Genomic DNA, 22,021 nt, shown 5'->3' with positions numbered 1-22,021 from the left:
GCCCATTTTCTTAATACTGTAGACTTGAGAGAGGAGTTGGTAGTACCAGTACAATACTGATTTTCTTTTATCTTCTAAATTTCTTAGTGCCCCCTCCCCTGCACCCCAAGCGTATGTACAATAGAGAACTCAGCCCTAAGATAGCTCTGAGTAGAGCAGCTATGCTTCCCTGCCTCAGGCCTGAGAACAGGTCAGGAGGCAAGGCGTGGTGGGCGGTAGTGTTTGGGACCCTGCAGGTTCAGACTTAAGATCCATTTTTCTCAGTTGCATGCTATTTTGAGTGAGCCTGTAATTGGGGCTCACTCCTCCGGGTTGTATCCTCCAAGTGTGCACTCCCTGCAAGATGGAGGTGCCCATGAGGCCCGACCCTGCTCCCTGATGCCCACTCCAGCCACCTCCCTGATGCTGGTCTTTGTCAGAAATGTACTACAGCTGTCCCAGCGGTTAGAAGTCTCTGGAGTGGAGGTCTTTTCTCTCCTGACTCCTCTGCCATGTAAAGCACCTGTGGCTGCTTTCTGAGACAGGTAAAGGCATGAAGGTGGTCTCGGCTAATGAGGGATGCTGGACCCCACCCCTAGCATCCCACGCTAATCTCTCCCCAAAAGCCCGGCCTTCACTTAGAGCTCTGCAGGGGTGACAGCCTGCTGGTGAGGTTTGTTCACGCACCCCAGACTCCCTGCAGCGGGCTGGCACACAGGTCAGGGCCTGCCGTTACCAAGGTGCTGATTTGTGACTGTGCCCCCACCATGCGCTCCTCTTCCTCCTCCTCGATACTTCCTGGGGTTAGTGCACACCTCCTCAGACCTCGTCCCAGAAGGGTGACTCCAAAGAGAATTTGGGCTGGCGCACTCTGATGTGCCCTGACATATACTACCAGGTGCTAAGTGCAATGTAGAATATTCCAAGATAAATGGTGGATCTTAAGGGGAGTATTTTATCCTCTTGTGAGGAAAAGTACTTTAAAATGTGCAAAACTGATGAATCAGAGCTTAAGGAAGACTGAGACCCCACATTCTGGCCAAACCTAAGAGGATGATGTTTTCACTCGGTTTGAGCGCTGCTTGCTGTGCCACATGAGGCACTGAACCAGCAGATGTCAGAGGGCTTGGTAAGGTCGTGTGGGCCCTCGGCTTTCATAGCAGGAACGGAATACTGAGTGAGATTGTTAATTCCAAAAACGGTGCTGCCTACCTCACTGGATTTAATCTTGAAGATCTGGCCCTGAACAGTTCGATTACCTTCCTTTCACATGTACAAGGTCGCCTTTAAGCTCTGCTTCTGAGGTTGCCTTCCTTTACCTAAAGTGATTCTCAGTCATTAGTGTGATGAAGGAAATACTGTCTGAAGCCATTTTTTTTGTTTTTGTTTTTTTTTATTTTTTTGTATTCACATATGATGGCAAAGCTGCAAAATAGGAATGAAGCACACTAATAGTGCTGGTCCAGAGGTGGCCAAATGTGAATGCTTTCTTCTGGGCCTGCTGTCAGGGGGAGACCTGGCTTCCTGATGGGAGCATGGTATGCTTCCCCCAAAGCCTCCTTATTTGGGGGTTCTCCCCAGAGACAGAGAAGAACATTTAGGGGAAGCATGAGCTCAGAAGCCAACACCATCTGGTTTCTCGGGGCAACAAATAACATGCAGAAAGGCATGCTTGCAATGAATAGGCATGTCCCATGTCCCTCACATCTCTGGCATACCCAGGATTACCCCAAGCCACCCCCAAAAGTGAGAAGAGACGGCTCAGTGGTAATTGGCCACTGGTGGGTCCTTTGTAAATGCCACTTTTTACAATTTAACCAAAGCTTGGTTCCTGTTTTGCAGCCGTATGGAAATTTAGTTGGTCAGATCATTTGAAGTATGTAATCACCTGACATGCTAAGTGTCTGTGTGTGCCCTGAGACACAAGAAGGGCAATCTGACCTCACCCTGTCCTTGTCTAGGAAACACGCTGGAGAAGAAAGGTGGCAAGGAGTTTGTGGAGGCTGTTCTGGAACTCCGAAAAAAGAACGGGCCCTTGGAAGTAGCTGGAGGTGAGCTGGGGAAGCACCCTGCTTTTCTGGGTGTGGTTTGTGCAGCATGAGGAGAACCAGGTTCTGAGACCTCTTGGGATTCAGAGGTGCAGGTCATGCAAACCTGTCTCCCTAGCTGGAGCCCCAGGGACTCCTGTCAGCTTTACAACTTGGACTTGCCACATGCAAGTTGTCGGCGGGGAGCCTAAGTGTTGTGAAAACCGCCTTTCCAATTTTTTTCTTTATTGCTCAAAATAGCTTTTAAATGTTTGATGTCTAGACCTCTAATTTTAAGGAATTACAGCAGCCCACTTTGGCAAAGCTAAGAGCCGAGAATTGTAGATAGTGATACTGAGCCATCTGTGGAAGTGCTGGGGAGAAATGCAAATTAATCATTTTCATTTAGCCATCTGTGTTTTCCATGGGAAAAATAAAAATAGACATTTTTCATTTGCCCATCACACCTTTCCTGATACCAGGGGTAAGAAAACGACTTGGAACCTGGTATAGGGAGAAGGATTGCAAAGAGCTGGAGGTAGATCCTTCTTTCTGCTGCTGGCCTGGATTTTGAAATCTGAGGTGGTCAGTAGGATGTGCAGGACAGATGGCCTCCTCCAGGGCCTGGATGTCCAAATAGTGGGGTGAGGCCCGGTTAATTCCACCAGCTGTGTGAGGACAAGCCAACCTTGTCCTTGCTTGGGGCCCCAGCTTCTCTTCATGCTTGATGGTCCCCACTGCCCATTCTTTTTTCTTTTTTTAATATTTTATTTATTCATGAGAGAGGCAGAGACATAGGCAGAGGGAGAAGTGGGCTCCACACAAGGAACCTGATGTGGGACTCAATCCCAGGATCCCAGGATCATGCCCTGAGCCGAAGGCAAACGCTCAACCACTGAGCCACCTGGGTGCCCCCCCCCCCAATGCCCATTCTCTCTTGTAGATCCTATTTTTAAAATGAATATTAACTACAGGTGTCAACAGTTACTATGTGACTGCTACACAATCCCTCTCAGAGGGCACATCAGTGACCCTCTTTCCCCAGTCATCCTGGGCTAGGCACAGAGCCTGGGGTGGAGAGTAGGGTAGCATTCCCTCTGCTGATCTGTGCCTTTGATCTCTGCCCTGCCCAACCCCGTAGCCAAGCTTGGCTACAAAGGGGTATCAGGACAAGTTATGTTTCCAAGCCCTTCTAGGCATTTCCACCAAAGTCCCATATGGAACAAGGTAGGACCCTTGTGTCATTAACTACCCAGCCAGGGGCTCCTGGCCTTTCCTCAGTTCCTTCCTGGCACCTCTCTGTGCCAGCCCAGAGGTCCTTCCTTTGGGGTGACCCCCAGATGGAGATGTGACAAGAGGCACCCTGGTGCTGCCATGTTCCAAACTCAGCTGGTGACACTGAGCAATGGCTGAGGCAGACTCATGACAGCATGGCTCAAGACCTGTGCACCTGTTTTCATAATTTATTTCATTCTTGATATTAAGATCTGTTTCACAAGATTGTTTTAAAATATTTTTAAACATGCAAAGGTAGTAACATAGCCCTGCTGCACTGTGCGCAGGTGTATGATCCCTGTTGGGGTGGTTCTTTCCCGTCCTTTCCCACGCATCGTTGAGCAGTGACTTCTCCTGAGGACAGACCAGTGTGTAAACCCTGCAATCTCCCATTGCCTGTGGGTCAGCCCTTCTGCCCAATCAGTATCTGCTATGGTCAAAACATACTTTGAAGCCCTCCCCCTGAGGGCCGTTCTTCACCAAAAAGGCTCAGGAAACAAACCACAGTGGTGGTATGGAGACCTTAGTGCGGTCATTATAGAAATAGAGCACGCAGCCCTCCCCAGACCCAGTGACCCGGAACCGCCAGCTTTGCGGTGCATCTTTGGGGAAGGGAGTTGCAGAACATGTTCTGGAAGACCCTGAGTTGACCTATTACCCTTGCCCCGGGGGATGGAGGGATGGTGGTAGGAAGGTAGCACACCTGAGGCGGCGTGGGCATGTGTAGCTGGACCAAGCAGCTCTTCAAGACCAGATAAGCATATTGTGGAAGAACGGTTTATTTCTGTCGCTGCTAAGGGGGATCAGTGAGGGAGAAGAGGAGCTGCCAGCCTTGTTGCTTCAAGGTTCATTAACTGGAGATAATTAGGAACTATCTGTACAGGAGTCCACTGGAGAAATGGGGCTTGGAGACCCCAAAAGGTAAATCTGAGGCTGCAAAGGGTCTGCCTCCAGGAGGATACAGAGGGGGATCCCTATAATCGTGGCTAAAGTTCCTGTCAGTGACGTGTCCTCATGCCAGCTCTCCAAGCGGTGGGTCTTGGCCCGGTGTTTCCCCTGAGAAGACTAGCCATGGAGCAACAATTTGCACTTGGAGCTGACCTCAGAAGCACAACCAGCAGGCAGGTGCAAGATACAGGGGAGCCCAGGAGATGTGCTACAGCTGGAGGGGTCTGCATTGGGCATCTGGGGCCCTGTGCCTTGCAGAGGGACAGAACTCACTATTCCTGTCTCGTCCCCTCCAGCTGCTGTCAGCGCAGGCCATGGCCTGCCTGCCAAGTTTGTGATCCACTGTAACAGTCCGGTGTGGGGTGCAGACAAGTGTGAGGAACTTCTGGAAAAGACGGTGAAGAACTGCTTGGCCCTGGCAGATGACAAGAAGCTCAAGTCCATCGCGTTTCCATCCATTGGCAGTGGAAGGTAAGTGCACACGGCCTGTGCTCAGTGGCATATTGAGCCCATCATCGTGGAGGTCTGGAGGTTGCTTCCAACCCCCTTGCTTTAGTCGAGAAGACCCAAAGCCAGAGATAAGGAATAATACAAACACGAATGTCTGAAAGTGACCTCGGGGTGTACTAGGGCCATCAGAGATGCTGGCTTAGATAGTGAAGTTTCAGGACACAGAGACACATGTGGGGAGGATAGGGGAGGTATGAATGCGGGGATGCTTGTCACAAGAGGTGCTCCCCCCGCCTCCAGAACCCCAGCATTCTCTGAGCAAAGCCCTCTGCCTCTTACCTTTGTTTTCCCAGGCATCCTTCACTTTCCCCACCCCTGTGCTCTCTGCCTCTCTGTCCTGCTGTTTCACTGTGAGGGATGGGCCTGAGCAGGCACTTAAGTACCAAACAGGGCTGGGCCCAGCCCCCTCTGGGTGTATGCTCAGAGAGAGGAGAGGGCCTTGGGAGCTCCATGGCATGTGGAAGAGGCTGTGACCCACTGCCTCTCCCATCACAGGGTCCTCCCTGCTGCAGTCTATGCTGCATACCTCCAGAAAGCTCGCAGTCTGGACCGGGCCCCAAGATGATGGAAAACTGGCTGCAGTGGGGATATCTTGGGCTTGAGAACGGCCACAACCTGGGGCTCTCTGTACTGGCCGTGGCTGTACCTGGGGCATCCCATCCAGAGCGCACGGCTCCTTGGGTCAGTCCCTCAGGATTAGGCCGGGCTTTAGGTGACAGCACAGTGACTTTCCTTGACACCACAGGCTGTACCCAGTGAGCCTGAGGATCAGTCCTCAAACCCCTTCCTTGCATTTATAGCAAGCTCCTCTTTTCAAAGCACTTCCCTTCTGAACCCATGGGGAAGATAGAGTGGAGCTTGCTCTTACCGTCTTGGCCAAGCTTTGTAACTGCCTTCCTGAACGCTGCTGTCACTGAGTTTCCACACCTGCAGTCACAGAGCTGGCCCTGGGCAGGCTTCCTGTCCTATGACCCAGGGAGGGTCTGCTCAAGCAGAGCTTTGACACTGCACCCAGGAGGCCCTTCCCATGGGCGGACAGGCATGGCCACTGGGCCCCAGGGCTTTCTGTGGCCTGCAGACATTGTGTAGTGCTGCCAGGACTTACTTACCAGAGGACTGAAAGGGGGAAGAGCTGTGGCTAGAGCCTCTGTCACTGGCCACCTCTATCAGCGGCAGATGCTCCCAGGCGCTGGGTGTCTCCCCTCCCCACTCCTGTAGTTCTGAGCAGCCAAGCCATCCAGTACCGGGTCCTACTTTTGTGGTCCTCGGTGCCAGTACAGTGAGCTCTGTCCTCTGCCTTACTAGCAAAAGGCAGCTGCCACATTCCCACATATGTGTGGGAGGAGAGGAACCCTCGAGGAAAGCTCATGCCAGCACCCCTCCCTCACGCGTGCCTACGCTCTCCCTGCCCTGTATGCCGAGTGCCACTTTACTGCCAAAGTGAGGGATGCCCACCCATCGGTTTGTCATCCGTGCTTCCAGTCACTACGGTTTCATATTCTGTTCTTTTGCCAAAGGCCGATGTGGAATGTAACTTTAAAACACTATTTAAATGCCTCTTAAAAGTGAAAGGAGATAGAGCATTGGAAGCTCCTTGGTTGGCTCCTTGTCCTGTCAGGACACGTGGCAAAGAAGCAACCCAGCAAGCACCGCCCGGCTTACACTTTCCCCCAGAACTATTGAGATTTGTAATAGGTGCCAGAGTCCATTCAAAACCATTTTGGACAAAGTGCTTGTGAACCAGAGCGCAAGTAGCCAGCTTCCTGCTTCCCCCATCTCCCCTTTGGCACTGTGCTGCTGTGTGACCCCAGCTAACCAGGTTAGCCTCTCTGTCCTGCCTTATCAGTGAGTGAGGCTCTGGGGACTGCCCTTCCTCACAGATGGCTCCGAGGCTCAATTAGTGCTTCGGATGCACTTTGATCTGCTCTGATGAAAGGTGCTTCCGAAGAAAGAAGCAATAGGAGCCTTTATTGGAGGTAATAATTTCATATTCTTTCATATGGCTATTGGGAAACTTTTAATTGAAGCATAAAAGTAATTCTCTACGTTTTTCATGGAGTAAAAAGTTTTTAAAAACAATCAATTGAAAGCTTTTAAGAGGGCAGAGTGCCAAAGGCAAGCACATGTGCACCAGCCACCATCCCCACATCTGTCAGGCAGACCTTGCCCCACAGAGCCATGTAAACAGCTGCCCTGTCTTTCATGAGTAAAGATTGGGATTACACCAGAGCCGGCCTGTAAATCACAGTGGGTTTTAGGAGGGGAAATAAAACAGCTTGTTTGTGGCATCCAGTGTCTCCGGCATAAAAGTCATGTTGGAATTAAAACAATATAAATGCAAACATGTTGGTAAAGAGCAGTGGGAACACTTTCTCTCAGCCAAGGCCCAGCATGTGGAAAATGACTGCAGCCTCATGCCCCCTCCCGCTGGCCCATTGGCCCCAGGGCCAACCGTCAAGCCCCCTAAAGGTGAAACCCTGGCCTCGGGGAAACCACCTCTAGCCTCTGGATATCCTGTCCTTGGTCACTGTGGTCACGGTATTTATGGATACCTACACTCTCTCAGCTCAGTTTGACATTCAGGGACGGCCTGTCTCTGGAGGGGTGGTATAAAGGGAATAGGAAGTTTGGGGTTTTGATTAAACTCTCCTTAGATTTATGAGCTTAAAAGACCAGCCAGTTTGTGTTTTTCAAGCTACCATATATGGGTATTGCTTCAGTCCCATGTACTGTGCTAAACCTCAATCTGCATTATCTCTCAACACCACCACCAGGTGAGCACTGTCATTAATTCCACTCAAAGCAAAAACAGCCCAAAAGATGAAAAGGGTTACCTTACCCGATGTGACACAGCTTGGACTGGGTAGAGCCAGAATTTGACTGGAAGTCCTTGGCATCAGTGTTGGGGAGATGAGGGCACATGGAACCTCTTCCTCCTGTCTCAATTGGTCAACAGACCCCTTTTGCCCTCCACTGGACGATCACCTCACTACCTGAGTGTACTCTATAGGAGTGGATTCTAGGGAACCTTGGAAAGGAAACTGCACCCTGGAATGCTCTGACCTGCCTCGGCCTAGCCCTCAGCCTCCCTCCACCCTGAGAATGGGCCATTGAAGAGAAATAGGATGGAACCAACCTGAAGGGGGAGGATTTGTTATTAGCCTAAAAACACCCTGGAGCGAGAGAAGAAGTCACAGTGGGCTGTGCCTATACCCTCCAGAACTGTAGCCCACTGCTCCCAGCTGACAGCCTGGTCTTTACCTCCGAAAGGAGTGGCCTTCAGGGGCAACTTGACCAAGGCAGTTTCTCCAAGCTACACAGAACATGGGAAAGTGCAATGCCCCAGGAGCACAGTGTGAGAGAGACCCTTATCCTAGCAGAAATGTGACTCCCAGGGGCATGGACACTTTTCCAGTGTCACGCAGCCTTCCAAGCCATTCAGCTCTACACTCTCCTAGACTGCCAGGACCCTTAGATGGGTGGACCAGTCCACCTCAGACACCAGCATCCATCTAGAGTCCGCCTTTAATCCTACCCTGACTTCACAGGCAAGCTCCTGGACCGGCTCCTCCAGAAAATCTGCCTGGCCTCCCTCCCAGGACATAGCTTCTCCCCACAGGATTCTCCAGTGTCCCCAGTCAGCCTTTTTCAACACTGCTCTGGGCCCATAGTCCTATGTCCCTGCCAGAGCCAGCCCTACAGGGGAGCTCACCGGTAATGGGGATGCCTGGTGATGCCCCATCCATTATGTGGGGGCTCAGGAGCACTGGGGGAACTTCAGTGTCGTCTGTGATGTGGCTCTTGTGAACCAAGAATCCCTGTCATCCAGGTGGAATGGAAAGAAACAACCAAGATGTAGCTCCCAGCTATCACTGACCAGGCTGACCCAAAAACACCAGATAAAGAAAGTCTGTGTGGTCCCCTTGTACCAGTCTAGGGAAGCTGAGGCCTAGGACACTGAAGAAGGGCTGTTCAAGACAACTGGACTGACATCAGGGGAAGCTTAGACATCCCCTTAGTCTGCTCAAAGCTGAAGACAGTGGCTGCAGGGTAACTTAAGGCACATGCTGTTCTCACAGTCCCTGTAGGCCCTGTGGGGGCCCAAGTGGGAAGAGGAGGGACACGCACCTCTTGGGGACATCAGCATCCCTGGTATCAGCCTGTGTATCCATAAGGTGCCATTGTCCAGGCATGGACACTAACACTTGGAGAGGTTAATGCCCCAGCCCCAGGGCGGCTGGGATTCAACCCCAAATCCCCACTAGAACAGAAGCCTGTATCCCCTTTTGCTTTACTGTATCTTGGGAACAGTGGGTATGTGGTCTTCTCCAGAAGATGGACAAAATGCTATCAGGGGGCAGTGGGCCCAAAGACTTGGCCAAGCAGGGATGGCCATTCAGGGTGGCCAAGGGAACCCAAGCAGCCAGGAAGCCAGGAGCGGAGCAAGTTATCAGCCCACTGAGCTCCTGAAGCTGGCTCATGCTGCACCAGGGCCCCTGTGTCACCCGGCCACGTGATGCGTGCCAGCAGTTGTGGCCGACAGCTAGGCATCACTGACCTGCCAACAGCTTTCTGGGGGCCTGAGGCCAACACAGCATAGGGAAGGTGCAGTGGCAAATGCTGTCATGGGGCCTGGGAGGAAGGCGGTTTTGCACCACATGAGCCTTTACGAAGACCCTGCAAGACTGCCTGCTGTAGGAAATCCTACAGTTTATCTTGTTCACCACTCACGGCCTCCTGAGATAGCAGGTGCGTGAACTACCCACCCGCTCCCCTGGATGGGCAGCGAGCCACAGAGGCAGGGCCTAGACTCAACTGTGTGGCTCTATGGCCTGAGCCCCTGGAGAGTGGGAGGACTGCCCAGGCCACTACATGTGCCACAGCTGCCCCTGACTTGAGTGTACTGGGCCTGCTGTATAAAGCAGTCCTGGGACACCATCTACTTGTACGTTCCATTTTGCCGCAAACCCTTCTAACTGTGGCTCCGAGATACACTTTGCAGCCTTGACAATCTAAGGAAAGCCCTTACCTTCCCTAGTCCTTCCTGGCGGCCTGTGTGGTCTGCAGCAGCCAGTCCCATAGCTGGACTTCCTGAGCCTGTGGGGGCCTAGGACAGAGGGAGGCATCAGTGTTTGTCAACAGGAGATGTTTGGAGAAACAAATGAAACTCACGTGTACCCGGCCACGATCCTAAAAGATCCTTTTTCATGCTCTGTGAGCAGTAGGGCCTGCAAGGTACGGATACTGCAGGTGTAAAACCTTCGATTCCCACCTTGCTCTCCCACTGACAGGTTCCTACCCATGGGGCCCACACTATGAGCACAGATTACAAAGTCCATGTGGCTGCGTGCAGAACAGTGGTTCTCATGGGTATTCCCTACACCTGGTGGAGCCCAGGACTCTGCACTTGGACAAGCCCTCTCTGATCCTGGGAGAGGCAACAACTGAGAACCACCAACACACAGGAGCAGGACAGAACATTCCCTCACTGACAGTGACTTTTCCAGAGTCCGAAGAGGGGGGCAGAAATGGAAAGCTACCGGAGACAGTCTGAGTCAGCAAGTGCTGGAGTCTGGCAGGAGCACCAGGCATGCCTTTGGTCTGCAGGGCACTACGTCTCCCCCAGCTCAGGCACCCCAGCCGTAGCATGGGTGAGGGCAGCAGGCTGGTGAAACAAACCACCAGAGGAGGGGGGCTGCGGCCATCAGGCAGGCACCTCGACGGACGGCAGGGAGAGTCTACAGGCCCTCACCTGAGCCCAGTACCCCCTGTGGGCATGATGCAGAGGTCAGAAAGGCACCCTTACTGTGGGAGCTGGGGGCATGGTCTTGGGCTTCCAGGGCCGAGATCAATTCCTCACAGCCCTGCTCAGCCCCAGCGGCAAGGCCATGTCCATGCACGATGCTCTGCCTGGACTGGAAGCTCTGAGTTCCCTTGGCAGGAGCCCCAGCTACTCCCATGGTCCAGGCTTCCCATCCTGCTGCAGCTCCCAGGAGCTCCCCACTCCTGCAGGTCAGGCCACTGGCTGCCACCTCCTTGGGGCTTACTCACCAGGAATGAAATGAGGGGCTGTAATCTGGCAAGTCCTTTGGGCAGCAGCTGAATTTACAGCAGGAAAGTAAATATTTGCTCTTTGGGAGATACTTAAAAGGGGGCCTTATTCCAGTGACCCCATGATCCTGTATCTGCACAGCCCTCCCCAAAAGCTGGCCTTCATCCCACTCTCAGGAGCAGGACTGAGTGAAGGGCAGCCCCTCTGCACCCACGGACTCCCCACAACACTCACGTACACACATGCCCCTGGGAACATGCTCACTAGAGATGCACCCCTAAAATGGAAGGTCGAGTTCATGTCCTCAAGCACTTGCCAACACGTGCCTTGTTCTGGACAACCTATGCTGTGAAAATTGTCAGGGCAGGAGATGACGGCCAGGCGTGGGGAGAACAGTTGCTTCCCACAGCTCCTTCCCAAGTCTGCTAGGGAAAGGGGGGAGGGGAATGACTTGCCTCGTGTGTCCCACTTCTCCCCCTCCCCCACACAGCAAAACCCTTTGTTCCACATGGTGTCCACCACCCTCCATCCTGCCTGCCTCCTGGTCACCCTTCCTATTCTGGTGGTAGACGTAGCGCCCAGGATCTGCTCCAGAGGAATGTGGGCCTCGTGGTACCTTGCTAGCTGGCACAGCTCTGCAGCTCTTCATGGACAGTCCTGCATGTGCTGGCTGCTTTGGGGGTGTGCCATGTGGCTGACGAGGATCCGCCTGAGCGAAGGATCGTTTGCACCCCACTATTGACCATGGGCCACTCTGCATGGAAGCGTGCCCTTGGTGACGTCCCTTGTCTGCTAAGGATTAGCTTCACTTCTGTAGCATCCAGAAGTTTGATGGAAAGCAAGTCCTCAGACTGTTTTCACCTGTAACTCTAAGGTGCTCTGAGTCCTGACAACAGAGTAAGTGTGGCTCTCCAGGGGAGCCAGCCAAGGTACTTCACAACTTACAGGCACTTAGTGAGCAAGGCTCAGAGTGTTCGAAGACATTTGAAAACCTCTCACCTTGTGGCAGGTACCCCATCTGGAGGAGAGGTGGAGTCAGAACTGGCAGGTTGGCTCAGCACTTTGGCTACCAATAGTCCCCAGGCTCAGGGCAGTTCAAAGACCGTAGACCTGCCAATGAAGAAAGAGATCCCCATGAAAATTGGCCCCAGCCTCACACCCGAGTATCCTTAACTGTACACGGGGCCAGTAGGATCTGAACCCAGGGCCACTGGCTCCAAAGCTCACGTCATTCCTGCTGGACTAGGCAAGCTGCTATGTTCCTGCCACTGTCCTGGGTCACCTGGGTCCTGTACCTGTGGGGTTGACCAGGGTCGGTCTCAGGCACTGAGGAGCAAGTGGTGTCAATTGTTCTAGGCCTCATTTGAGATTCTTAAGAATTCTGTGCACCTACCCTTGAAATTGCCACCTGACATTTAAGTGGAAGTACACATGAATTCACAGCCATTTGGCCTGGAGTCTTGGATGTTGTCTCTTGAGATGAAGGGGTCCCCGGGCCAAGAGTTGTTCCCCATACCCCCCAGCTCTCCTATCCTGGCCTTTGGGTGGTGCAAGCTAGGGTGCTCTGGGATGCATCCCGGGCCCGCAGCTCCAGCACCTACGAAGTGAAGGGTGTAACCATCCTACCTGTGTGCATGCAGAACAGCTCCCTCCCGGGGAAGCTCCTGCCTCCAGTCGTCCCATGGAGTGAGCCCTAGAGCTGAGGGTCAAGCCCAGTGCGAGTCACAGTGATGCTGGGAGAGGAAACACAGGAGCTGGAGCTACCCTGGGGAGACTTAACGCCCAAAACGCAGATCCTGCGTGTCTGCTGGTTGCTTTCCGAAAACCCGCCGTGTCCCCTTCCTCCGAGGGCACAGAGGACCTTGTCCTGCAGGTCCCAGCTCTCCGCCCACTTGTCCGTCCCATGTGGCAGGCGTTGGTCTCTCTCATGCCTGTGCATGGGCGGCCACAGGACCCCATGCCCGCTCCCCCCCCCCCCCCCCCCCCCCCCCCCCCCGGGCACTGAGGCAACACAGACAAAGCACAACACTCGCCTCAGAGCCTCGGGGAGGGAGACGGGCAGGGCCACGGCCCAGCCGTCTCTCTGGCAGCTGAGCACTTTTCTCTCCCACAGGAATGGTTTTCCAAAGCAGACGGCAGCGCAGCTGATTCTGAAGGCCATCTCCAGTTACTTCGTGTCAACAATGTCCTCTTCCATCAAAACGGTGTATTTCGTGCTCTTTGACAGCGAGAGTATAGGCATCTACGTACAGGAAATGGCCAAGCTGGACGCCAACTAGGCTGAGGAACTACAGAGCCAGCCTGCACCGTGCCCCTGCCTCCACCTTGCAAGAAAGAAAGAAAAATCCCCTTCACTCCTGTTGGGAGGCGGGACCCTTTCATTTCCAATTTTGCTCATCTAGGGAAAATAAGGTTTTGGTTTCCAGTTTAATTGTTTTTGACCTTCTAAAATGTTTTTACGTTAGCACTGATAGTTGGCATTACTGTTGTTAAGCACTGTGTTCCAGACCGTGTCTGACTTTAGTGTAACCTAGGAGATTTTATAGTTTTATTTTAATGAAATCCTGCTTGACGCAGAACAGCGGGGAGAGCAGTGTCTTCTACGTGTGGCCGAATCCAGGAAGCCTGTTTTGTAACCGTGTGTTGTGGTGCTTTATTGTACACCCAGTGGCGTTCTTTTTACTATAATGTTCCTTTTTTTTTCCTCAAGAAGAAAAATCATGAATTTGCAGCAGACTTAATTTTTTGTTTACTTTTTGTCTTAATGATGGATTTGAAAATGAAAGATTTAAAAAGGCAGAACAGAATCTGTTGTCCTTAATTATATTTGCAATTTGGAATTTGTGTGAATTGATTTAGTAAAATGTTAAACTGCTGTTGTGACTGGTGTGTTTCAAGTTACTGTGCCATGAGCCCTGGGTGGGCTTCTCTCCTCACAGGGTGGGGGACTAGGTGTGGCTGCTGCACCCCGTCCTGCCCCCTCCCCCCGCACCTCCCTGGAAGCACCCCAGGGCCACTGCTGCCTGGACACAGGGGCATCTTCAGTCCCTAACAGCTGGTAGGGGGAGTTCATGTGAAGTCCCTCTTTCCATCCTTGTGACACTTGGGCAAAGTCATTCTCCCCATTGCATGGATGAGGAAGCAGACATGCTGAAAGCCGTGCGGGTGGCAAGTGGCAGACTGGTATTCCAGTCCGGGTCTTTAGACGCTGAGCCCAGCTCTCTCTTGCCATTTGCCCTCTCCTGATGGATGCTCTCTCCAGCTCCTGGATGGACCCAGTGTCCCTGGGCCACTTGCCAAATGGAGCTGCAGAAGCCTGGAACCCTCTGCGAGGGCTATGTTGGGCCCTTTGTTCCTACAGGACAGGGTTCCTGCTGCTAAGAACTTTCCATGGGCAAGGCACCACTAATAAGGTCCTCAAGGTGTGCTGCTAGCTCTTGCACGCTTTCTGGAGGCTGCGGGTGGGGTTTAGTGATGCACGTTAGAGCTGATCCTTGAACAACATGGGGGTTAGGGGTGCCAACCCCCACACAGTTGAAAATCCACATACTTACAAGTTCCCTAAAACTTAACTCCCAGTAGCCTACTGTTGACAGGGAGCCTTGCTGGTAACACAGCCGATGAACATAATCTGTACGTTACCTATACGATATACTGGATTACTACAATAAAGCAAGCTCCAGAAAAAATGTTACTAAGAAAAGCAGAGAGAAGAGAAACTACACTTACAGTACTGCACTGTATTTATTGAAAAAAATCCTCACCTAAGTGGACCCGCAGAGTTCAAATCCATCTTGTTCAAGGGTCAGCTGTAGTTAGAAAGGGCTCAGCTGGACCAGAGTGGCTACACTTTTCGTTACCTGAATTCAGTTCACAAAACACAGACACTGCTTGCTTTAAAAGGTACTTTACCTTTATCCAAATGTGCCTACAACGCACGGAAGACTTTCTCTGTCTTTAAAAAGAAACGTGCCTGCTTCTAAAACAGACTTCAGCCAGGAGAAAATATGCAGTGCACTGCATATCGTAGATGACTGTAAAGGATCATTTTTCCTCCCCAAGCTGTGCCTAATGAAATCAAAATAGACGTCCAAAGCCATCACAAACACGCTTTTCAATGAAAAGGCAACTACTTCTCACCAAATCCTGAAAGATGATTTTCCCCAAGTTTCTCCTAAAAGTAGGGTGTTATTAAAGCTTTTAGCTTTCTTCCCCAAGATTTCTACAGAGTCTACATTTCCTACTTCTTGATGAGAATTTAGCAACAATAATAGTAATGTCTGTAATTTATCATGGTGTATTCAAGAAGATGCATCTTAAAAAGTCATCACTTCATAAGTAAGACCTTCACATTGTTTGCGTGGGCAGACAAAGCCATTCACCCAAGAACGTTGTTTCTACAGGTAGAATCCGCGGCGTGCAGGGTGATGAGCAGCGCTACTGGTAGCTGGAAAGAGCGGCCTTTACTATGAGCCACGCACTGTCTTGAGCCCCTACAGACATCCTTCCATTCTGTCCTAGGGATGGTTCTAGGGGTAGTCCCTGTTATCAGAGCCATTTTACAGCTGAGAACACTGAGGCTGGGAGAAACTATGCGACTTGCCAGTGATCTCACAGCTAGGAAGCACAACCAGATTCAAGTGCAGAGATGCTGACCACTGAGATCCAGGGCTCACTCTAATCAGCAGCAAAAGAGAATCCAGGTCGCCATGGTGGTTATTTCTAACTTGGAGACCAAAACACAGAATGAAACCAGGGCTAAAAGGCTTCTAGCCATCAGCAAGGATGAATTCCCACCATTTGCTTTGACCTGGATGGAACTGGAGGGTATTATGCTGAGTGAAGTAAGTCAGTCGAGAAGGACAATATTATATGGTTTCATTCATTCAGGGAATAGAAGAAATAGTGAAAGGGATTATAGGGGGAAGGAGGGAAAATGAATGGGAAAAAATTAGAGAGGGAGAGAGAACATGAAGACTCCTAACTCTGGGAAACGAACAAGGAGTGGTGGGAGGGGAGTTGGGCGGGAGGATGGGGTGACTGGGTGACGGGCCCTTGATGGGATGAGCACTGGGTTATGTTGGCAAATTGAACTTCAATAATTAAAAAAGGGCTTCTAGGGATCCCTGGGTGGCGCAGCGGTTTGGCGCCTGCCTTTGGCCCAGGGCGCGATCCTGGAGACCCGGGATCGAATCCCACGTCGGGCTCCCGGTGCATGGAGCCTGCTTCTCCCTCTGCCTATGTCTCTGCCTCTCTCTCTCTCTGTGTGTGTGTGACTATCATAAATAAATAAAGAAAAAAATATTTTAAAAAAAAGGGCTTCTAGGTGAATTGCGTTTGCTCAACCATGAGAAGGTACCACAGAAGCAAATCCCGCGTTTAGCAGGGGTCCTCCACTAGATGGTGCTAAAGGGACTGGGAAGCAGATAGAGGAAGGGGGGCTGGTTTCTGCTCTTCCCTCTGCACAAAAGAGTAAGTTGCATTTGTCAGGATTTGTGTGAATTATTTACCATAATCACCTAAATGTTTCTAAACTTTCACTAATCCAAAGTGCATCTCGCCCCTGAGATGTGGGCTCATTGAAGAAATTCTTTTCAGTGGAACGGAGGAAAGCGAGCCAGCCAACTGCCTGGGATTCCCATCATGTCTAAACCACCCAGTTAGCTTTTAAAACCAGGATCAAAATTTGTTCTCTGATGTCAGCCTCATGTTTACAGGGGAAAAAGAAAACAGCTTATTACTTTAAAGAAAAGTTGGTGCAACTGCGAGGGAAACTAGGAATGTACACGTGCCTCTATTCCAAAGACTGGCTGGCAGGCCGTGAGGTTTGCCAAAAGTGAACCGATTCCATACCCTGGGGGCCGTGCAGCCCTGTGGGCTGGTGGTGGCACCAGGCAGACGTCAGCCTCCAACTTGCCCTCGGCGGCTGGCCTCCGCCCTGCGTCCTGCAGCCGGCTCCCTCTGCCTCCTCCATCTGAGATCGCACGTGGCGCCAAAGTGGCTGCAGTCACTGCCGCGCGTGCCCGCACGCCACACGCACTGGTCCTCCACACCAGCTACTTCCCGCCACAACCTTGTGATGCTGATGCTTGTCCTATCTTACAGATGACAAAAGTACAACTCTCCTCTCTAGGTGAGACGTAGCCCCCAAAGTCTTTGGTTGGCTCCCCTGTTCTGTTATCCGAGCCCCCAGAGGTAGCCTCTCCTTTGGTACGCACCCCTAATTTTTGCTCGTTAGCCAGGCCGTCTTGCCTGTTCGCTGATAGGCCCCGTGTGGCCAGCCCTGGCAGCAGAACGTGTTGGAGGACAGCTATTCACAGCAACCCAGGGGCCGGTGAGATTTCCTGGGAACTTACTAGGCCTCTTGCAAAGGCAGATGGGACAGTGCCCCCGTCCAGCAGGCCGGGAGACCCGGAGCCTTGCTTGCTAGCCGGGCAGGGATTCAGGACAGAGCTGTGCTCACGGCTCGTGTGCAGGGAGGGGCGTGTGCAGGTGACACAGACCTGGACTTCAGAGGACAGGCTGCCATCTTCCAGGCGATAGGTGGCAGTGGCCAGATGGCACACAGGCACGGCAGCCCCAACGAGGGGAGCTACGGCGTCTGCTGGGGTCTGCAAGCCCAGGCCTGGACCCCACCAGCCACCAGGCCAGCACCTCAGCCCTGGCCTCTGCTCGGCCCCATCCCTGGGCTGCGGAGCCGTCTGTCAGGGCCTGGGTTTAGCTGTCAGAACTCCTCCTTGCCGCTCGGGGTCCGGAGGCCGGGTTTGGTCACAGAAGAGGCGAGAAGCGAAGACAAGAAAACGAGAGATGTGCAGCCATTTGCGCCTCTTGTCCAGGTGCGCCCTCCTCGTCCCACTCCCCTCCCAAGGCCGGAGGGTGACGACTCAGGGGGGCCAGTCGGCGCCGGGACAGGCGGTCATCAGGCAGTTTCCTGGCTGTCACTCAGGCCGCGCCGGCAGTCCCCGAGTAGGCCGGCTCTCCCTCCGTGGGAGGCAGCGGTGGCAGGGGGACAGCGGGGCTGCCTCCTTCACTAGCAACCCGATGTTTGATCTTCCTGGCCCGGCGCCACCACCAGCCAACGTTATCTTGGCAGCTGGCTTTGGTGCGGCCCTCAGAGGGATCCCCTGAAAGCGCTGGGGTGGGAGGAGGGTGCTGGGCCCAGCCCCGGCCGAGAAGAAAGGGAAACGCTCAATGGCCAGGGGTGAGGCCCCCTTTCCTCTGGCATGTCTTCTATTTGGAACCCAACCTGTTGTGTTTGCTTCTGGGGCCCCCCTGATATCAAAATAATATCCCATGACCCTCCTGACAGGGAGGTAATAAAACTGTTCATTAATCCCGGCCCTCATCACTGCCCTGCCAGGCTCCTTAGCAAAGGTGTGTAAATAGATTGGCCTTTCCCTGACCCCTAAAAATCAACTTTGCTTTGTCAAACTCGAGAAAGAGAAAGAGAAAGAGAGTGCTTCACGAATGCTCTCTCCACGGACGGCGCTATCCTCCTCACGGCCCGCGCCCCCCACTCCTGACACCCACACTCTCTCACACACACAGTCGCCCACACACATCCATGAGACTCTGGAGCCCCGTCAGCGGAGTGCAGAATGCGGGGCGTGCAGGTAAACACCCATCGTGAAGCATCCCGGACTCTGTCTCCCACAAAGCTGCTGAAATTTCTCCTCCAAGAAGCCGGTTTTGCTGTGTAAACGCAGACCTTTGCTAACAGCCCCATTGAGCGCGCTTACAGGGGCAGCCCCGAGGTCTGCTGGGGCCCTGCACCCAAAGAGGACGGGGGGCTGTGACGGGCCCCAGAGCACGTGCCACAGGGAGTGTAACCCCAGGGGAAGAGGCCTCACATTACCCCGGAAACTGTGCCAACGTCACAAGGCCAAGGTCACTGCCGTGGCTTCACTGAGCGCGGAGAGATCAGAGGCCCACAGCGACACCCTCCAAATCTTGTCCAACGCCTGGGAGCCAGACCCAGGGCCACAGCACCGGGTGGCCCAGCCCGAGAGGGAGCATCCCGGCCACCAGCCCTGGCAGGCGACTCGGGTCCAGCCCCACACGCGACTGGGCCAGCTGCCGGCTCGGCGCCCCCTGCGCCCCACCCCTCCTGCGCCCCAGGCAGGCCCCAACTCTCCGCTCCCCACGTGGCAGCGGGGTAACGAGCTGTCAGTCACCGGCGCCGGCCCGCCTAATTGGACCCAGCAGCCCTCAATAGGGCCCCCGGAGGCCCTGCCCGCAGCGCCCACCTCGGGGCGCCCCCGGAGCCCAGGAGGGAGAGCACCCGGCCGCCGCACGTCCGGCCAGGGCGCAGCTGACAGTGAGGAACCCCTCCCGGCCGTCAGCGGCCGCCGATGCGGGTGGACACCAGCGAGCGGGGCGATGCCACGACTGCCCTTGGGGTGATGGACACCCCAGGGACCCCGCTTGGCAGGGGGCCCTGGCCTGAAGCCTCCTTGGCCTCAAGCGGCCCCAGCTGGCAGCCCAGGGCTGTGAGGAGGGCAGCACCCCAAACCATCACCCCCTCGGCCCCTCCACAGCCTGCAAGACACGGCCCAGGCCCGGCCCCCTCAGCCCTTGCTGTGCCCCAGGGTGACAGCACAGCGCCTCCAGCTGCAGAACGGATAGGAAAAGAGGGACCCGTGGAAGTTTAGATGCTGCCCCGTGAAGGTGACGTGGGCCTGGGCTCCGAGGGAGGCTGCTCAGCCTCCACCGCCTCACCTTCCCACCTCCGCCCCTTTCCACTGGTACAGATTCTGTTTATGCCACTCTTATCTCGCTCTCAGGACTTCGTGCACGCCACCTCCACAGCCTGGAACACGCCACTGCTACCTTTCACCTGTAATCCTGCTCAACTCTTCAGGTCTCAGCTCTTCGACCTCCGTGCTGCCTCCTCCAGGAAGCTTTCCTGGACTCCATCACTGTCTGGGCAAGGTGCCCTCTCTCGGTGCACTCTGCACACCCACCAGCCACAGCCCTATGCCGAGTAGACGCTGTCCTGCACTGACAGAGCTGTCTCCCCATCACACAAGGAGTATCACTCATTTGCACAGAACCCCTGCGCACTCTGGGCCCAGCACTATCCATGGCCCTGGGCATGCAGCAGTGAGTGAGCGAAGGAAATCCTGCCCTCCGTGAGGCCAGGAGGCAGATGCTCAACCAAATGCCTTTGCATTTCACGGCACCCTCAGGCCTCACCCTGAGGGCTGATGGCAGGAAGGGGCACCTCCTCAGTGGTTACATGGATCACCGCTCCAGCTGAGTCCACCAGGACCACAAAGGCTACTCACCAGGCAGAGTGCTCGACTCAGAGAAGGCAGTGGGAAGACTGGGGAGGGTGTGATTGCTGCAGACCCTCCAGCCCAACACACATCAGCCAGGGGCACCACCGCGCTGGATCTCTCGCTTCATGTGGGCACACGGTGGCTTCAGAGTGAAGCCTGACGTTGGCACCAGGCCCCAGCTCAGCACCCTCTTGCTGCACTGCTAACCACAGCCTGGATCTCATGGTATCTGGTGTTTCTGCTTTCTTTGGCTCTTGATTTGAAAAGGGAAAGGAACAAGAAAAGGAAAAAGAAAGGAACTTTCTGGCTAGATGCTAAATCCACGATATCAATAAACAGGGAAAATGGTAGAAAATGCTTCCAGGAGAGACCTCTGAGGTATTGCAGTGGAGAGCTCCTTGCCTGCATGCCAGGGAGCCTGGACGCACAAAGGTTCCAGGCAAGGGCACTGGCCACAGGGCAGGTATCATTTCCTGATGGCCCAGCACACAAGCCTGAGTCAGGAATCCTCTTCTCACAGACCCAGCCCCAGGACAGGAAGGCCAAGTCCTGCCACTCGTTCAGTCCCAGGCCCGGCTTCTGGTACTGTCAGCCTCTTCTACCAGCACAAAGATGACAAGGGACACGTGGACCCCATGTGTCTTCAACGTGCCCCCGACACGGTGTGTGTCTGGCCCTCAGCTGCCCGCACAGCACAGGTGCAGAATCATAATGACACGGGGCCTTCAAGAACCCGTCTGCCACTTCCATGCTTGGGTAGGAAGACAACAGGAGCCACACAGCCAGGTGGGACTGTGCACTGAGGGGTGGCAATGGTGTGAGTACATGGCACACGAGGGGGTTGATGTGCATTCTCCTGTCAAATCCTTCTCAAGACCCTGCAAAATGAACATTATCACCCCACTTTCGAAGGTGAGGGAGGCGGTGAGGCTCAGAGAGGTGGAGTTACTTGGCCAGGCCACTCAGCAGAACCTGTCAGAACCAGGATGCAGAGGCGCCTGGGTGGCTCAGTGGTTGAGCATCTGCCTTCGGCCCAGGGTGTGATCCCGGGGTCCCGGGATCGAGTCCCACATCCAGCTCCCTGCATGGAGCCTGCAACTCCCTCTGCCTGTGTCTCTCATGAATAAATAAACAAAACATTTAAAGAAAAAAAAAAAAAAAAGAACCAGGAGACAGAAGCAGGAGCAGGTACCTGTGACATCAGCTCCTGTTGGTCGTGGCCCAGAGGGTGCCCTGCCCCCGTTTCACAGATGGGGAGCAGCGAGGAGGCGGCCTCGGGCCTCCCGCTGGGCCTCTGCGCCTCCGCAGGCCAGGCCGGGGACCTGGCCGGGCCTTCCCGTAATTAGTGGGCTCTTGCTAAGACCCAGTCGCGCCGGGCCTGGGCCAGGGCTTGTTTTTGTTCTCACGCGGAGGCCCTCGCAGGAAGGCAGGCGCACGTGCGCAGCCCCATAAATCCAGCCGGCGTCGCTCATTACAAGGTTCTGCTTCAGGCCCCAGGCCCCAGGCCCCAGGCCCCAGCCCGCGCTCCGCCGCCTCCCGCCGCCCGCCCGGCCGCCCCGCGCCGCCCGCAGCCGCAGACATGAGCTCATCCAGCGCCGCGGCTGAGGAAGTGGCCGGGGGCGCTCTCGGCCCTGGGGGGACAATGTGCCCATTAAGGCCACCGGCCGCACCCCCGGCCGCCGGCGGGACCACCCCCTCGGGCGCCCGAGCTCCAGGTCGGTGGGCGAGGCCCTCGGGGTGGCCCGTCCGCTCGGACGGACAGGCAGGCCCAGGGCCCCGCGCCCCGAGCCCCGTCCTGCTCTGCCCCCAACCCCGAAAGACTGACCAGCTCGCCGTGGGACCTGGGCAGCTTCCCCGGCCCCTCCGAGCCTCCATTCTCCCAGCTATCAAATGGGCAGGCGTTCCCGGCCCGGCGGGGAAACACTGCTCTGGAGCCCGTGACCTTGAGC

General features: G+C 54.4%; 1 protein-coding gene and 1 long non-coding RNA gene across 15 annotated transcripts in view; one reads left to right on the top strand and one right to left on the bottom strand.

Annotated features, from left to right (window-relative positions):
- The window catches only part of MACROH2A1 (macroH2A.1 histone), a 78,429-nt gene extending 64,763 nt beyond the window's left edge, over positions 1 to 13,666 (top strand). For all 9 annotated transcript variants that reach the window (XM_072841073.1, XM_072841069.1, XM_072841075.1 and 6 more), the window contains exons 7-9: positions 1,941 to 2,030; positions 4,526 to 4,700; positions 12,905 to 13,666. In XM_072841073.1, the coding sequence (XP_072697174.1) occupies positions 1,941 to 2,030; positions 4,526 to 4,700; positions 12,905 to 13,070 (431 nt within the window). In that variant the 3' untranslated portion in view covers positions 13,071 to 13,666. The remainder of the gene's footprint in view (positions 1 to 1,940; positions 2,031 to 4,525; positions 4,701 to 12,904) is intronic.
- LOC140641359 (uncharacterized) overlaps positions 4,043 to 22,021 on the bottom strand; it is a 267,792-nt gene continuing 249,813 nt past the window's right edge. For 4 of the 6 annotated variants that reach the window (XR_012037892.1, XR_012037893.1, XR_012037891.1 and 1 more), the window contains 5 exons: positions 12,418 to 12,524; positions 11,791 to 11,901; positions 9,769 to 9,846; positions 8,452 to 8,557; positions 4,043 to 7,675 (listed from right to left, as the gene is read on the bottom strand). This is a non-coding gene — a long non-coding RNA (uncharacterized lncRNA). The remainder of the gene's footprint in view (positions 7,676 to 8,451; positions 8,558 to 9,768; positions 9,847 to 11,790; positions 11,902 to 12,417; positions 12,525 to 22,021) is intronic. The other 2 variants (XR_012037894.1, XR_012037895.1) reach the window with 2 other exon arrangements.

The sequence above is a fragment of the Canis lupus genome, chromosome 10 (assembly GCF_048164855.1).
Source record: "Canis lupus baileyi chromosome 10, mCanLup2.hap1, whole genome shotgun sequence".
NCBI lineage: Eukaryota > Metazoa > Chordata > Mammalia > Carnivora > Canidae > Canis > Canis lupus.
The sequence above is the reverse complement of the archived record's forward strand: the minus strand, read 5'-3'. Positions and strand labels throughout refer to the sequence as shown.